The following is an 18,162-nucleotide window of genomic DNA, read 5'->3' as shown; positions in this document are numbered from 1 at the left end:
GAGAATCAACCCTTTTTTTTCAGTTTTATTTTTGGGTTCTGTTTAATGAATCAAGTAATCTAGCTTCACTTTTCCTACGGAAAAAGATGTATGAACTTAATGTGGGAGATATTTTTCTTTTTACTTGTGGAGACACCAAATACATTATGTTCTAGACTAATCAAATTTAAAAGAAACAAGTGGCTAATCTGTTGCATGATGCAGATTTGTTCCCTCATATAAATAGTTGAGAGGAATCTTGAACTTCAGATGCTAAAACCATCACTTTGTTGGTGAGGAGTTGATATTGATAGCTGTAAGTATAAAGAATGAAATTTATTATGGTATTCTAATTTTTATTTCAATTTCTGAGCCCAAAATTAATCAAAGTCAAAAGAAACTAATTGAAAGGAATCTTCCACCTTTGAATAGGAGTAGGGCTGGAAGTGAGTCGAGCTAGATTAAGCTCAAGCTCGGCTCACGAAAATTGAGCTTAGCTCACGACTCAGCTCATTAACAATCGAACTTATTTCTTAAGCTCAAGTTCGACTCACCAAAAGCTCACGAGTTGGTTCGAGCTCACGAGTTGGCTCAAATAAGAGAAACATAGATACATAATCTATAATTTTATATCAATAAATTATAACTTATATATTTTTAAAAATATTTGAAAAGATCAATTTTATATATTGTTTATCTATCAATAAATTATAAATTTTTTATTTATGTCCTATATTAAAATTATATGTAAAAAATAAATATAAATATTAAATAATTAAAATTGTTATATATATATATATATATATATATGAGCTGAGCTTATCCAAGCTCAAGCTCGGCTCATTTAATTTATGAGCTCAATTTCAGGCTCAAGCTTGACTCACCAGCTCACGAGCTTAGCTTATCGAGCTGTTAACGAGTCGAACTCGAGCTCGAGCTGGCTCATGAGCTGGCTTGACTCACTTCCAGCCCTAAATAGGAGCAATTGCGAGATATTTCATTTCTAAATAAGAATAAGAATGTTCAAATTTAGAACTTTGAAAATTAAAAGAATAAAACATTTTACCTTTGGCTTTGATCGTAACTAACCGACACCAATAAAAAACGACTGTAGCTCCTTTTACTGAGACATAAATAATACTACTACATTATTAAATTCAAATAAACTAAATTAGATGATTAATTGTAAAGTTAAATTAAGAATTATTGATATTAAAATAAAATCATAAAATTTAAGTGTGTTTTGGAAAACTGAAAACAAGAGGGGGCACAAGGACCAAAAGTGCTTTGTTATGTCAAGGAGGAAAAATTATAGCTCCTACTGAGACCAGAAGCATTACATACAGCCTTTTTTTTCCATTATTGTTGGAACACATGCAGTGTAATTAACAACGTTTAACACAGCAGCTGTGGCTGAGGCTTGTGTACCAGTGGGCAGTGGCAAAAGCATTTGCCTCCTATACGGCCAAACCAGGCTCAATCCTCAGCAATAGCTTAATTGTGGTTAAAACTTAAAAGATCCTTCTAGTGTAGTGTGTGTTTGAATGACCAAAAAGAATAACGGATAGCAGCTCATAGCCTTTAGCAGAAAAATCTACTATGAAAACATGGTGGATGCCAAATGGTGTCGCAGCGTAGAGTAATTTGTGAACGGAAATACTATTTTTGTTTTAATAATTGGTTCCTGCAACACCCCTAACACCACCATACAATCCCTCTAGCGCAATTTTACACTAAATTTCAAAAGATTTCACATGATCTATATAAATTTGTAGGGCTCTTTGAAGCAATTTACAGAGTTACACGTAATGCTACAAACCTTTCTAAGGTTAAAAAGCACCCCTCCCCCTCTCTCCATTTTGTGGAGAGCCACTCTCAGGGGACTGAACTCACACGCCATGTATAGGAGACTAAATTCACACAGGCCCTTATAATGCAGGAATGCCTGTACGTTAGGCATTCAACTTATAATGTTTATGTTTGTAACATGTATAATTTTGAAAGTTGTTTCAAAGTCTCTCTCCCATGTAAATTTCCATGGGCCAGCGAAATTTTGTAATTTACCCCTCCACAAAGCCTTGCCTGTGGAAAATTGCATCGGAGACTGACTGTGCAGTTGAGTGAGTTGTAGAATCCAGTTGTCAAAATAGCACTTCCGTATAGTAAAGGAGTAAAGGGCATAGCAGCTTATGTATATACATGTAAATTATATATAAAAATAATAAATTTTATTGACAAATACTAAGATAGAGGTAAGCCAAACGCGCTGATATATAGAAGACTAATATCTAATACACAGAAATAGAACAAAGGAAACAAGAGAAGCTAGAGGTGCTATGCGATCTTCTATGATATTAGAATTACTCTTTATATGAAATGGTGTATATAAGAATCCCTCCGGTGTAGATATTCTATCCACCTCCAGGAAGGAGAAAAATTTGATTCCACATCACTTCATAACCACTCATGTATGATTTCCTTTTTTTTTTTTTGGGTTGTATTTTATCTTACTTTCTTAAATGTTTGTGATAATAAATCAATGTGGAAGGAGAATCACTCTTACTTCATGGTGTATATAGGAATTTCTCTGGTGCTATACCGATTTCTTGAAAATTCTGCCAGTGCCGCTATGGCGGCTTTTTGAAGTGGATTGATCAATCATTTAGAGCTTCCTTCTTCTAACAGCAAAGTGACGATGGACTTGATGAGTTCATTATTGAGCATGAGCGCCTCCTGAAAGCAAACAGAGCCCACGTATTATTCTGTTGAAAGCAGTAATCATGAAGAAGCAATAATGACAAACAAATAGCACTACAACAAACCAATAGATTTTCAGTTATTTGTACATAATTGGAGGACTAAAAATAGCTAAAAGTTCAAGATCATATAGATCATAAATAACAACTGAAAATGTATCATTCGTACCATGAATATCGCACAGCATATTGTATAAAGAGTAATCCTAAATCATAATTGAAGGATTTATAGTTACAACAACTATTAGGTAGAGATATATAACATATATATCATAATTGAAGGACTAAAATTAGCTAAAAGTTCAAGACCATGAATGATTTATAGTTACCACAATATTAGGTAGAGATATATAAATAATTTTATATTTAAAACACACTCACGCAAGAATCCTTTTGGGGCTTGAAGAATGCTCATACACATGCCCATCCATTCCTTGTGCTGAAATTTAATTTTTATTCAAAAGAATTGGGGAACAACAAAGAAAACTCTAGACTTTTTAGTCCTAGAGGTTTTGAACTTTCGATGCTATGTCATAAAACCATCTCTTCTAAAAACTTAAATATTAGATAGAAGTATATGAATAATTTTATATCTAACCAAGTAACCATTTGTTTGCAAGTGAATTAGTTCAAATTCAACAGAAACCAGTATGAGCCCAAGGTGGACTCATGCATCCACAACAATAAATTTAAGAGAAACCATTCAGATAAAGTTAGAGATCATGGGGAAACATATCAACCATAAGAGAGCTTCAAGTAATGAAAAATGGCACCTCCGGTTTTCGAATCAGCTCCTTCAGAAAGGTATGTAGAGTTTGTCTTAGCTCCTTGAATAACACAGCTATTTGTGCAGGTGCACTCAGTTTCAACCATCCATCAATTGTTACAAGTCCAGTCTACAAGGAAAGAGTAAACCAAAAAAAAATTGAACATTTTAAGCAATATATAATTTTATTATAAAATGCTTAATTTATTGCTCGTAACATTTCCCAGCTAATTGTTATTTAATACTCTCTTTATTTTCAAAAACCAATCCGTTAAGGTTATTGAGCAAAGGTTAAGAAAATAAATAATGTCAGTTAAAGGAAATTACTGTTACAAATGACAACAATAACAGTGAAGCCCTTTTCATTTAAGTGGGGTGGGATCTGAGCGGCACTATAGATATACAAATTTTTATTAATCTAACTCTTTCTTCATGGATTTGCCTATTATTAGAAATTTCAATTTTACTTTTGTCTAAATTAACTGTTATTAAGTTACTAACGCATCCTTAATATTCTATCTAATTTCATTTGTGGAAATGCCAATAAAAAACAAGGGATAGAGTTAGAAATTCTGAGGAAAGGAAGTACAAGAAAATAGCAGATGGGTGGAAAAAACAATTTATTTAATGAACCTATCTAGGAGCAAGTACGCTTTCTGAAGATGAAATTGTCCTATTAGTAAACTCGAGAGATGAAAATAAATGAGAAATAGAGAAGTTGAGGTACCCTTTGGGAGCATAGCATTTTCGCACAAGTGGAAACAATAGTATATCAAATACAGATTTAGCAAAGTGGCACTAAAAGATTGCAGAGTATACCATATTACAACTTATGATTTGAGCATCCTGAATGGTAGAGGGAGATGTAAAACATAATGTGTTGCAATTGTTGTTTTGGATTAAAAACGTACAAAACTATGAGACACAATTTTATAGAAATGATTGCAGCAGGGTGAACAAGCATACAAGAAAAAGATCAATGTTCACTAGGGGAAGGTTGCAATGCATCTTACTGAAAAAGGTGCTTCAAACACCTCAACGTGTATTGGAATTTGATGTACCAATACTTCTTTCTTAGTGGGGCAAGATTCAGTTGTCATTGTTGTTTATTTACATTAATAGAAAAACTAAAACAACATAATTTCTCCATGGTAACATTTTGAAGTGGAGGAACTTGCAACTTAAGAAAATAGTAATTGGTCCATTTTTAAAGATCTATGAAGTAAACTTATAAACATCATATACTGCCAAAAGACAACCAGAACATGTACCTGATGCTGAACATTAATTGACCCCCCAAACAGCAAAATGGAGTATGGAGAAACGACAGAAGTATCGCGTAAAAATACTCTGTTTGTTTCAACCTGAAATACCAATAGCTAGATTTATATCACAGACCCACATATATAATGCTTTAAATCTAAAGTAGATGCAGATATTTATGTATTTTAACTTTTTGAGTATAGTCTTTTTCAATAAAAGTTTATCCGAAAGATTTTTTCAAAAGAGATTGGAGCCTAGCAGCTAGTGAGTCAAGGGTGAACCGAGTTTGAGCAAAGAAATTATTTTCTTAGGTTCCTGGCTCAACTTAGCTTAGCTCCTTTTCACTACAAACAGGTATCATGAGCTGACTACAACCCTTTTAGAGTTTTAATAGGGATGAAAAATATAAACATAATAAAAATATCATATGAAAGAAACAGAACAAGTAATAACACAGTAATACATTTTCACATCATATCAGAAAAGCATCCTGAAAGGGCAAGCTAACAAATTTCCACTTATAAATTGCTAACAAACCTTTTCAAGGAAGATGAGAAAGGGGTATTGAAAGGATTTAGTGTTACTATTGATAGAAGAAGGATGGATATGAACTTCTCTTCTTCCGTCAAACCAGACTGTACGACCACTATTCGCGGTGTTAGAAGACTGGTTGAAGGTGCTAAGAACTGCTCCAACAATACTGTGTTCACTAGCTGCCACATTGGGATACAAACCAGCGCATAGTATAGCCTGCAAGGGTATATTCTGAGAGATCATTGCACAGGAACATGGATAGTGACACTTACAAATCCACTCTTTTAACACTACTTCTATATCACCTAGTTCTAGCATAGGTTTGTTTCTTGCACATTGAATGGTCCAGCACACGAATTAAGAAAACAGTGATAGATAAATTATATTCATGGTGATTTAGAAAACAGTCAATACACAGCTTGCATTCCAAAAGCAATAAATTGAATACCATTTCAAATGATACGAACCAAGAACCAAAATATTTATTTTGAGAGTTGAAACAGGGGAAGGATACCAATATGTGATACAAAATATTTATAGTGACAAGCATGTAGGAAAAAAACGATGTAATGGTTTAGATTACCATAGTAAGATTCAATGAAGTATAACAAGCAACAGAAACAAAGTCCTCTCACACCACCAACAAAAAAAAAAAGAAAAAGAAAAGAAATTGAAGAAAGCAGCACAGGTCAATTAAATGCTATGCTCCATTCAATGCATCACTACAAAATAATATTTACAATTCGGACTGAAATAATTATGCCTTTGCAAGAGAGAAAATGAAATATCCATTCACTTTATAGTGACAGCTAATCAATTTTGATATTTCAATTGGTTGAGTTTTGAGATTTTTCCTTCTTTTTAGTTGAGAAAAGGAAAATAGTCTGCTGTACACTCAAAGCTTAAAAAGCAATTACCAAAAGCTTTCTTAAAGATGTCAAGGCATAAACCAGCTAAGCACACTGCAAGTTGACGAAAATGATCACATAAAACTAAACAGGACACATGGAACAGAACAACAGCTGAAACCCCCCAAGAACGGGAAATTAGTATTGCCTGAATGTTAAAACCAGAAGATCTGAACGCGTTACCTTGACAACTGACAAATGATGTGCATGTGCATTGAATGGTTGTGATGCATCAGAAAGCCAACTGTCAAGACTTCCTAGCTTTTTTCGATCCAACTGTAGTAGTTCATATTATTGATTAGAACAAAGATTTATATAGCAAATTCTTTGATTCTCAACTGGATGTATAGAGAAGAGCTCAACTAATATTGGATGTCAATACGAATAAAGAAACAAGGAAATGAAACCAAGAGAGACTAGTCAACAGGGCAACAGAAGTGAATGACTATTTTTTCACCATTTATCTTAATCATAAGGGATGGAAGTGCTTTAGTGCACCAGAGTTAGGAAATATGCACAAACTGTGTGTGCAAGAGATTCACTGATAAAAAAACCCCTACACCAATATATGACTCTATATTATGTAATCTGTACCTCAATGTTAAGATCTTCAGCATCAATATACAAATGAGCTCAAGAATAAACAAAACCAAGCATTATTCAGAAATAAGAAAGAGAGCACACCTTATCGTCTTTAGGAAGAGTGATGAAACCAATGTCTGCTAGCAATGTTCCAAACTGCATTCTCATATCCCTGAAAAGATTAATAGAACCCACAAGTAGACATAAGAAATAGAAATGCAGTGTGTCCCTTAAGACTGAAATCAAGGTGAAATCTGAAAGAAAAAGTGAAGTTTTGAGCAAGTAGAGCCATCCTTATAGCCTAACCTTAACTAGCATAAAAAAGAAAATAACCTCCCTAACATCATATACCTTCTGCTCTCATCACTCTTGACACATACAGCTGACTTACAACTAGGGCCTACTACAATTGCATCCTATCAAATATCATCCATAAAAACAGATGTAGAAAAAGAATTCACACATAAACAGACAATTTATAAAACAAATATCGAGTTGACATTTGTCATTCCTTCTAATATGTGCATAGCATAAATTTGTTCCCAGTCCTAGACACATTGAAGAAGTTACATAAATATATAAATTCTGTCTATATCTATGAGGGAGATGAAATATTGGAGGAAGCATTTATTGCAATAATTTCAGCCAGTGTTCTGTACTTGATTAGGGTTAGGCACATCAATGAAGGTGGATTGAAAACCAATATTATAAATTGTGAAAGAAAAAGTTATCTTTAATCTAAGAGACTGCTATTAGCTCAAACATCATTTTAAGGGGGAAGAAACATATATTTAACAAGCAAATTTGCTAACTGCACAATACATGGATACCAGATATCGTTCTTGTAGTAACAATTACACAACAAACACCCTTCATTTTGGGCAACTGGTAAAAACCATTTCCACAATAAATTTCCAGATTACGTTAGCTATAATTGAAAAAGAAATGTTACTAAAATGGAAGGAAAGAGTACAAAAGAGAACAATGAATCCTCACAAGGAAACAAGTAACTCCTATATGTTATCAGAGTCCTTAGGAGATGCGGAGTTTTAAAGAAAGGAACAAAATCAGAGAAAGAGTGAAAGAAGTTTCTATTAGACGTGAATAATCTCATTCCATGGTAATTTTTTAGGGTTTATACATCATCAGTGGAGATGAGTTAGCTAATGATTACCAACCAAATCTGATTAGATTGGGATATCTATATTCTTCAATATATTTGGCATATAGATAAATCACGCAAGAAAGCACATTGATCCATTTGTATAACACATTTTTCCCATTTTTTATTGTAACAAATTACTATGCAAATTACTTGTTACCATTGGATATGTTCCTATTGTAGTTAACCTGGAAAAGTAGCAGAGTGGAAAACCAAAAGGATCATAAAGGCAAGGCAGATGCTATATATACTATATATAAGAATCTACAACACAAACAACATTAAACACACCATCTCATTATTACTCATATATCATCGTTTGAAGCCACAGTTATCAAAATCTAAAGCACAACTAGCAACAGTAAGTCAACAATAATACAAGCATAAACATATATTAAAGAGTGAATTAAAGATATACTAACACCTTATCATATACATTACAGAACTGCTCAGAAAGAAGGAATTGCAGAATTGTTGTGCAGCTTTAGCTCCTTTCTGCATATTTAAAATTTTAAAAAGATTAAAAATGTGTTGAAAGAACACTATTGTATGCCGAATAAATCGGCTTCTATGGATAAATGCAAAGACCAATGCCTTATGATGATGGGCAGGAACATATTTTCTTATTTTTCTTTTATCAGTTGTTCTCCCATGAATCATGACACGATGGTATTTACTAGCATTACTTCTAACATATTGCTTCACGTGCATAGATACCATAAGAGAGTGTAAGGAAATAACTAGCATGTGCCTCAATCAAGGCAGTCATATAACAACTTAAGAAAATATGTAAAAGGAAAAATACAATCACATGCTGACCTCAGTCAAAATCCTTTCCCATCTTTTATAAGCTAACATCATTAGTAAGTGATCAGATTGCTGATCAACATTATTGGTATCACCTGGCCCATCTACCTTGTGATTCAACAATGATAATTTTGCTCTTTCAACATTTTGCCTCTGCAGATTGACATACAATATGTTCAAAATTCAATATAAAGAAGTAAAATGGTGTGAAAATCTTAGTACCGATACAGACCTCATCCTTTGGATATACAAATGGAGACTTGTAGCTTAGAAATGCAGAGATTGAAAGAATAGGTGACAAGCAACCAAATATTGCACCATACAGCATCATCTGTAATTACCAAAAATAAATAAATAAAAAAATAAAACAATGCATTGGTGATTGGCAAAGTATATAATATATCATTTATCATTCACATTGTATATGATGAGCAGAGTAGGACTGAAATGAACCATTTCCAATCCAGCATGTTGTTTCAAATACACTTGATATACAATATTTACATTTGCCAGCAGGGAGCGAAGCAAAGCAGAATACATTTAATATTGGTATAGTTAAGGAGAAACTAAATAGTTATTACTCACAATGTCAGATCAAAAGAGAGAAAGTATGGAGAGAACTATCATTTTCAATTTAGGTGAAGTACAACAATCTTAGAAAGGAAAAAACACTTGATAGAGCTCAAGAAATGCTTGTGAGAAAGATAGCTTCAGCCTTAAAAATCAGAAATTCAGTTCAAGCTTTCAAAGATAAGAGACATGGTATACACCTTTCCAATTAAGACATCAACAGGAAGTTTTGCCAAATGATGTCCAAGCGGTGTCAGCTGCTCATCACCTTCAAGAGCACCAACCTACAATATATTTGTTTCAATGAAAGTAAAATACATAAAGATCAGGTAACATTTTGAATTTCTGCATTATAAAATTTTTGAAACAGGTTAAGATTCTATGTGAATGTAATTCAACGCATAACTAATAGGACTGTATAGAAAAAAGAGCATAAATGGAGCAGGAAATTGTCTCACCAAAAATAAACAGAAATAGAAAGTGAATATCTCAATCACAGTACAATTTAACAATGAGGAGTATTTATCAAAGCTGGGACAAAAGTCAAAACCAATTATAATGTACGTAAATCAAATAGAAACAGAATTATAAAAAAATAACAACCACAATAACTCATACTCTGAAATCAGTGATAGAGTGAAATACAACTATTCAGTACCTCATATAGTAAGGATATTGCTGAACTCATTGCTTCAACCTTTGGAGGTTCTAAAGCCTGATAATGGAAAGATATTTAAAAGAACTGTCCAGATAACCTATTTGGAGAGTATTTTTTAAGTTAAAAAGATATAGTTGTTTACCTTGGACAAAAATGGCTCAATATGACCAAGAGACAGTAACTTAATCTGCAAACACAGTTCAACTAATGGCATCCGAAGCATCTCTGGAACCTTGATAAGAATAATATAACAGGAGCAGCTATTAGTGGAGAAGGATGGATTGGAAATACAAAACATAGTGCTAAGGTACCCTTTTGAGTATTTTCAATACATACCTGATAAGGACGCATGAGTCTTTCAAACCTGTGACGAGTGTACAAGCAAAAGCAAGTTCCAGGTTTTACACGTCCAGCTCTGCCCCGGCGCTGCCTTGCATTTGCTTGAGATATCCAATCTTCAACCATGCTAGACAATTTCTATAACAACCACAAAACAATAATAACTGGTTATATTATCCTGTACAAAGCATATATGTGTTTTATGAGTGTTGAGCTTACAAGTTTTAAGGAAGGAAGGAGGAAGAAACATAAAAGGAACTAACGATGCATTGATCTAATATGATGTTGTGAAGTATAAGACAAAGCACTAATTAAAATTTAAGTGGCATAACTAGACTTCAAAAGCTAAACTAGGAGGTCAGGGCTACCAAACCCTTAGAAAAGATGGTCATATCCAAGATTGTCAAGGTCAAGAACCTACTTAGGCAAAAACATTTATACAAATACATACATGACACATGAACATAGACTAGTCAATCTCGCCAGTCTAACTAGGCCAGATGCCTATCCTGGCCGACATACTCAGCGAAAGTTCTCTGGAGGTCGAATTTCGACGCGATTTTTTGCAAGCACATTTAGAAAAACGAGACATTTTCATTCACCAAATTTAGTAATTTTACACCAAGTAGATTTTTTTGGTATTTTTCCCACCCAAAAAGCCATACCATCAAAAAAATGGAAAAGGAGGCACAAAGGTCATTTTGGCCACCAATTATTTTGTGCATCCTTTAAATAATATTCTTAAGGTTCCCCTCAAAATTTCAGGCAAAATGCATGAGCCAAATATAGGCATAGTGGCACAAAGAAAAAAGTTAATCACAATCAACATATTATACTTAAATTAAAAATGCATATAAATCACAACTCAACAAAAATAATACCCAGCAAAATGATGCCTAATCAAAAGTCAATTGAGACCCAAAACAAAAAAGAACCAACAAAAAATGAAATAATAAATGTCAACAGGGGAAAAAAAGGTGCCTCTTGTATGTGCCAAAAACCAAGAAGCCCTGCATAGCCAAAACACAAATGATGTCCTGAAATGTATTTCCACCAACCCAGTACCCACATTGTGCCATCCCACATGTAATCGTTTGTCAGACAACATTCAAAACAACAATAACAGCATAACTAGAAACCATCTCATTCGCACCATGCCACTTCATCATTGTCATTGTCAATTTATCATAAAGAAATAGAGATCCTTGATGAGGAAGAAGAATGGAGCACTAGGAGATCAAGGGCTGGTGCAGAGGTCCAGCAACAGACATTGGAGAAGGCGGCTGGGATGAGCAGAGACAGAGAGGGGGCAGGAAGTTCGATCTGAATAGAGAGCCTACTAGGTTTTTATCGAGTGGGATGAGCAGGTGGTGGACTGGATCAACTCGAATGCTCCAAAATACTGGACGAGCCAACTCGCCCAAAGCATATGATCCGACTGACTGAGTTATGCTCTTAATCAGCACCCATTCAGTCTCACAAGTCTGATTTTCAAAGCAAGATCGAGCAAAAGATGACCTACAGGAACGTATCCTCATATGATCATACATGTTTGCACGCCATCTTGAAGACCATTCCCAAATCCTGAACCAATGTGAGACATCTTGATACACTACCCTGAAGTCCAAGAATGAACATCTGAAGCCTGAAGTTTGCAAAATAGACATGTCCAGGTGACCCAACTAACAAATACAGAACAGAAAAGGCTCTGACACCTGATTAGAATTGATGGCATTTCCGAATCTACCATGAAACTAGGCTCCAAATCCAAATTAAACGAGAAAATAAAATCATTAAATATACAGAAAAATTCAACCTAGTCCTAAGCACTTCATGATGATTATCTAAGATTAGAATAATAAGATACCTTCGTATATTCTAACATTCTCAATCAACCAATCTAAAGCTTTCTAAGTTCCAAGCTTATTACCAACAAATCCACTACAACAGGAAAATATGACTCCATATAACATGGTTGCCAGGGGACTCGATGCAAGAGATATTGCAATGAAAGGATAATTGAGCAAGACGAGGATAGAACGATCATCTTACATGACCAAGGAACAAAAACATATCTCAAGTTGCTTATCATAAGAAGTTTCCTTGTTAGCGATAATGAACAGCAAACAATCTGGGAAACCTTGAACAAAATGGAACTTAGCATTATCAACATGGGCTAGCTGCATCCCCTTAAGCAGATGTTACTGAGGAGGGTGACTGATGGGTAATTGATTGAGAGGACTAGGTAAATTGATCCATTTCAGTCCATGTACTGCAACAAGTATGAAACCCTATATTGTTGAACTACATACCCTTATTGAAACTTGACAGATTCAGTACCACAATTTGCAGCTTCACATATGAGGTGAAAAATCAATAAATTTAACAACTTTGATGGCAATGTTTGACATTTCATAATAATAAATTAATTAATTTCACATTGAGAAAGATGAAAAGATGACATACCTTCTGTGGGTTATATCGGTTTTCCTTATGCTTTCCACAGTCAATTACATATATCACGTCATCTATTGTTATGCTGGTCTCTGCTATATTTGTGGCTATAACAACCTAGCAGTAGGAAAATTCAAAATATTTTATCTATAATAGATATCACTAGTGCTGCACAATGTTATTCAGTTACAAAATAATATAAATAGTGGGTTTTCTCAATAAAAGTCCTCTCTTTTAATCTGAAGTCTATACTTTTATCAGAAAAGGCAAAAGAATGTAGTTAAATATAAAGCTTTAGATGTTTCTTAACCTAATAGCTTAATCTTTAAACATGATGGCTTATTGCATGGTGCCGAAGCTCCTATAACTAAATGGTTTGTAGTTTGAATCTTCCTGCCCCTCATTCTTCAAAATAAAGGTTAAATTTCACACAAGCTTAGGCAAGCTGGAGTCTGCAGGAGTGTGTTAAACAGTAATCATGCTTTCATCTTACATAGATGTTTGTAAACCTTTACAAGCTGGGATCCTAATGGTAAACAAGATGCACTCAGGCCGAAGCACAAGGGAGAAAACCAAGTGCCACATTTTCTGTTAGGAAAGGGTAATACTAAAAAGAAGCAACGGTTTAGAATTAGATTAGTGATTTCTAAGTTGATTTTAAGAATAAAATCTTAAGGGCCATCCTCACCTTACGTGTATTTCCTGGAGGGCGCAAAAACACCCGTTTCTGCTCAGTTGATGCAACCGAAGAATGCAACGGAATAACCCATTCAGAAGAGGGTCGACCAAAGCGGTAAGAGGCAACCAACTTATCATGTAAAAGGTTTATTTCAGAGACTCCCTGACATGTCAAATTATAGCAAGAAGTAAATAAATAAATAACGACTCATACCAACAAAAATTCAGGTAAACGGTTTAGTTAGTAGCTCAGAGAATACCAAATTAAGCTTACCGGTAGGAATACAAGGATGGCACCCTCATTGCAATTTTCATCAATGAAACATATTAGATCTTCTAGAAGATCGTAATCAATGACATCTTCATTCAATCTTTTCTGAACAAAACAGAATTTTGGATGGTCAAATTATAGCCACAACCTAAGGTTGTATACACACTCATCTTAAACAGGACTTACTAGATTTTGTTTAGCTTGTTCACTGTATGACTGATAATAACTTGGAACAAAATATGGATTAGTGTTCTCTTCGGAAAGCAGAGATTCATCACCCCACCCCGATAACATTAGATTCTTCTTCCCCTTGCTATTTGTCACAAGACCTTTCTGCAACTTCTAAATTGAAAATTGAAACAATTCATTAACTAAGACATTAATCAGTAAAAAATAAAAAAATAAAACCTAACTCACTTCAATGAATTAAAAATCATGATTCAATTTTTTCTCCAAAAATACCGGTAGTCTTGCAAAATGGTTTCAGACCTTCACAGCATTTTCTAAGTTACATAAATACACAAAACTGAGAAGGTATGGTTTACATGTCATAAAACGGATAATTAAACTTCAGTTCAACAAAACTAATAAAGGGTCAAAACATTATCTAGAGCCTGCAGAATACCTGCTCCTTGCGAAATGTTGATGTTAAAGAAACTGGAGAATCCGAAGGAAGTCGATAATCGATCTGATCATATATATCCTCAAGAAAATATGTTGTCACTGGATGAGTTCTTCCTTCTGCAGTAACTACAGGACAATGTCCAAAGTATTTTGAGAATAAACTTGAATCAACAGTAGCAGACCTGATTATCATAATTGAATACAAGACACAAAGGAATTTCTTAATATTACATAATGGAATTCAATAAAAACAAGTGTAATATACCAATTGTAGGGACAGGATTTACGACATACATTAGAATGACTTTGAGTTTTGTTGATCTTTCAGTGGACTGCTTCTCAATTAGATTCTTCAAAACAATTAGGAGAAAATCACCCTGTAAAAGTTGGAAAGATATATGAGATTGACATAGCTTTAAAGAAAAGGAGCAGCTAGAATTCCTATGTAATATTGCAGAAACAGAGGATCAGGTGTCCTCCTTGTTAGAATTGAGATTAGACCTAGCCCTCACTCAACCCCACAAGCAATTCTAAGGAAGAGGATTGTGCAAGTTATTATAAATAATTAGGTCATATGCCCGTGGGACTTGGCACATCCAACTCTTGCCCAAGAATGAACATCTAGAATCAAGTTAGCAGGACTATATATCTACAGAAGGCACAGTGCTATACATAGGATAGACTCTAATGCCTAATAAGAACGAGATTAGGCGTGCATCTAATTCAATCCAAAAAATCTAACACAAAACTTTAAGTACATCAATATGTATATTCTGTCCACATTATTAGTTTTGTTTAACCCAACACTACGATAAAAATTAACTTTAATCTGTAGATATAATCATGTGAAACTCCTTATTATATTCACAAAATACTTTTTCCTCCAGTATCTAAATTGTTTTGATCTAACACTTTCAGAATTAAAACAAGCAATAAAACAACAAAGATACCTACTTTGTTAATGGCATCATCTATATCTTACAAACTTACATACTTTCAACATGGCATTCATAGATATCTTACAAAAACCTACAAAGATCCAATCAGCCAAGGCATAAAAAATGATAACTGCAAACCATTTCAATTGATTAAACTGACCAATAGAGACCTCTCGTGAACTTCATCAACTATGATATGAGTGATGCCAGTCAAACTTTGGTCTCCCTGAAATTCGAAAACATCAAAGAATAGCTTAAAATTCAATAAAAATGAAATTATAGTTGAATAACTATTAAAATACAAAACAATTTCTTTAAAGACTGCAAGGATACTCTTAATAGAGACCGGAGTTCCGAAAACAAAACAACAAAAGCTTTGAATTTGCACTGGTCCTCATTAAAATGCTTGCATACAATAGAATACAAGCTGAATACAGGCTGCCCATACTATATAACAGCATAACATACCATCAATTTTCTGAGAAGGATGCCTGTTGTACAGAACAGAAGCCTAGTTCTCTCATTCCTATCATGACAAAAGTAATTTACACTCTGTAAATGCAATTACCCAGAAAGCAAAGAATAAGCACATACGGGAAAGATAAAGTTAGTGCAATATTTCATTTCCCTTTTAGAATACTTTTGTACATCCATCCAAGGTACTCCATACTAACACATATTTCAAATCTAAGATTTTTTTTTTCTTTTCTTTTTTTTTTTGGATAAAACATATTTTCTACTGAGAACATTGTTGGCTTTTATGTCAAATCTTTTTCTACCCCCTAACAAATTTCTTCTTCTTTCTACACAAGAAGATGGAAGGATAAGAGATCATCCTCCTATTTTCTTCTATTAATAGCAAAAACTGATAAACCATGGTTTAAAGTCCGAATCTGAATAAAGTAAATAAAAGAAAGGAAGCAATTCAGTATCACAAGAGTAAGAATAGACAACAAAACCAGAAATTCATCGTCTATGGGAGTTGGATTGATGAGCCCAATTTTAATACAATAATAAGCATTTAGCAAGAATATGTTGAATAGACAAATGAGCACCTGGCACTGTCGAGTCGAACTTGATAACCAACCAAGGAACCCTCTGAGCCTGGTGAAGGTTCACACCGCTCATCGGCTACCCTTTCGGCTACTGAAATTGCCTGAAACACGATGAGAAAAACATAAGCCAAAAGTAATAAGTGGAAAACGTCGCTTTAAATTTATCCAAACAAAAGTGGTAGCAAAAGCATAAAATTATAATGAAAGCAAGGAAAGTTTTGGCAGATTAAGTCTAACATCTGTTAGAAAAGTTAGACACTAGTGAGCCGAGTGAGACTATAACATAGGCAGGAAACCAACATTTGCTGTTAAGTATCTTGTTTTTTTTTTTTAAATTAAATAAAAAATCCAATAAGAGCGGAACCTATATTATAGATTATTCACACTATGACTGAGTCTGAGTGTGCTATGAGAACACATGCTGATGCTGATGGAACATAACTAAGCATATAGATTAGTTAATGTCTTTAGCATGGGAATGTGTTACTGATGCTGCCATGTTATTATTATGGCACCATGGCACAATAAAATGAAGTCTTGGGAATAACCAAGTATTAAATGTGATATTGAAAGTTGCTTGTATTTATTTCCACATATGTTGTTTCACTTCCAGTTTTCTTGTATCCTCCAACAAATTTAATTTGGAATTAGAGTGGTACCATCCATGATAACTTTTATGTCAATTATTCCACTGCAGTGTTTCCTATATTTTGGATCCCATCAATTTCACCTCCTCTGTCTCCACTAATCCCTCCTCCCTGCTCTATTCACCAAATGCAGACCTATTCTAAATGTAGTACAGTCAAAGCCCCGGTTACACCCTACATTAATACTCACATACACCACTCCCTCAACCCCCCCACTCCAACCACCACCAACGCACACTGACCTGTTCCCATGAAAGGATAGTACTTGCAGTCTGCACTCCTGAGGAACAAAACCTGGTCCTAGTTGCACTACCAAGCTCAACCCATGGAGAGAAGAATAATATAAGAAATAGGATAAGAAGATCTCTATACAAGAGCCAAAAAAAAAAAGTAATCTATAAAGCATTACTTTCCAATCTATAAACATGTCAGATAAGGAAAGCCTTCTCTATAAAGATTATGAGCTTACACCAATAAATGCTAGATATCTAGTCCTATCACATAAAACTTGCTTATCATAAATTTTGTCATAGAAGGTGCATGGATTATGCTCCAGCCAAATACTCCAAATAGTGGTATATACTGCACGGTGCCACAATGATTTATTTGCCACTTTCCTACTCTCAAAACAAACAAATCAAGCCAAGAGAAACTGATCTAAGGTTGCAAGACGCACCCCAACACTCATCAAAGATACCAAACAAATTGTTCCACAAAAACACTAACAAGGGGCAACGCAAAAACAGAAGTGAATTTGAGTCTGAATTTTCCTCACACATAACACACACATCAAGCGAGATAGCCTATTGTGACCTTCGAACCTGCAACATGTCATTGATGTTAACTCTGTTTAGAGGATGCTTTGGACTTCCAAATAGGTTTTGTCAAAAATGAAAGAGGCTGTATTCGAGGATGAGTTAGAAATTACAAAATGATTTACAACTAAAACTTCCAAAGGAATCAAGAGACCATAACCTTTTGTCAGGGTTAGAAGAAAAAAGTTGGTGATTGATGTCTATTGAGGTAATATAGACGACATAGTTCGATATTTTGGGATCCTGGCAGCGTAAAGGGAGGCCACAAGTCATGAAGGATGGTATCGCTCTGATACGATGTTGAGGTTGTGGGTTTTAGATATGGAAGAAGGACAAAGAACACCAGACACTATGAA

At 34.3% G+C, this 18,162-nt stretch overlaps 1 protein-coding gene across 6 annotated transcripts in view; it reads right to left on the bottom strand.

Annotated features, from left to right (window-relative positions):
• The window catches only part of LOC107612656 (RNA helicase family protein), a 31,625-nt gene continuing 13,463 nt past the window's right edge, over positions 1-18,162 (bottom strand). For 2 of the 6 annotated variants that reach the window (XR_015895917.1, XR_015895919.1), the window contains 23 exons: positions 16,345-16,445; positions 15,758-15,815; positions 15,450-15,515; positions 14,646-14,728; positions 14,353-14,533; positions 13,914-14,069; positions 13,731-13,832; positions 13,467-13,619; positions 12,791-12,895; positions 10,322-10,462; positions 10,128-10,217; positions 9,986-10,042; positions 9,528-9,611; positions 8,990-9,088; positions 8,770-8,910; positions 8,375-8,445; positions 6,891-6,960; positions 6,390-6,482; positions 5,302-5,514; positions 4,773-4,865; positions 3,509-3,631; positions 2,543-2,712; positions 1-293 (listed from right to left, as the gene is read on the bottom strand). Coding sequence is in view for 3 of the 6 variants with exons in the window: in XM_088495961.1 (XP_088352087.1) it covers positions 2,638-2,712; positions 3,509-3,631; positions 4,773-4,865; positions 5,302-5,514; positions 6,390-6,482; positions 6,891-6,960; positions 8,375-8,445; positions 8,770-8,910; positions 8,990-9,088; positions 9,528-9,611; positions 9,986-10,042; positions 10,128-10,217; positions 10,322-10,462; positions 12,791-12,895; positions 13,467-13,619; positions 13,731-13,832; positions 13,914-14,069; positions 14,353-14,533; positions 14,646-14,728; positions 15,450-15,515; positions 15,758-15,815; positions 16,345-16,445 (2,355 nt within the window). In the remaining 3 variants the exon portion in view is untranslated. Of the gene's footprint in view, positions 294-2,185; positions 2,713-3,508; positions 3,632-4,772; positions 4,866-5,301; positions 5,515-6,389; positions 6,483-6,890; positions 6,961-8,374; positions 8,446-8,769; positions 8,911-8,989; positions 9,089-9,527; positions 9,612-9,985; positions 10,043-10,127; positions 10,218-10,321; positions 10,463-12,790; positions 12,896-13,466; positions 13,620-13,730; positions 13,833-13,913; positions 14,070-14,352; positions 14,534-14,645; positions 14,729-15,449; positions 15,516-15,757; positions 15,816-16,344; positions 16,446-18,162 lie in introns of those variants that run through there. The other 4 variants (XM_088495961.1, XM_088495963.1, XR_015895918.1 and 1 more) reach the window with 3 other exon arrangements.

Source organism: Arachis ipaensis, chromosome B8, assembly GCF_059453495.1.
Source record: "Arachis ipaensis isolate K30076 ecotype BB chromosome B8, ASM5945349v1, whole genome shotgun sequence".
NCBI classification, from domain to species: Eukaryota; Viridiplantae; Streptophyta; class Magnoliopsida; order Fabales; family Fabaceae; genus Arachis; species Arachis ipaensis.
This window is presented reverse-complemented; position numbering and strand designations above follow the sequence as displayed.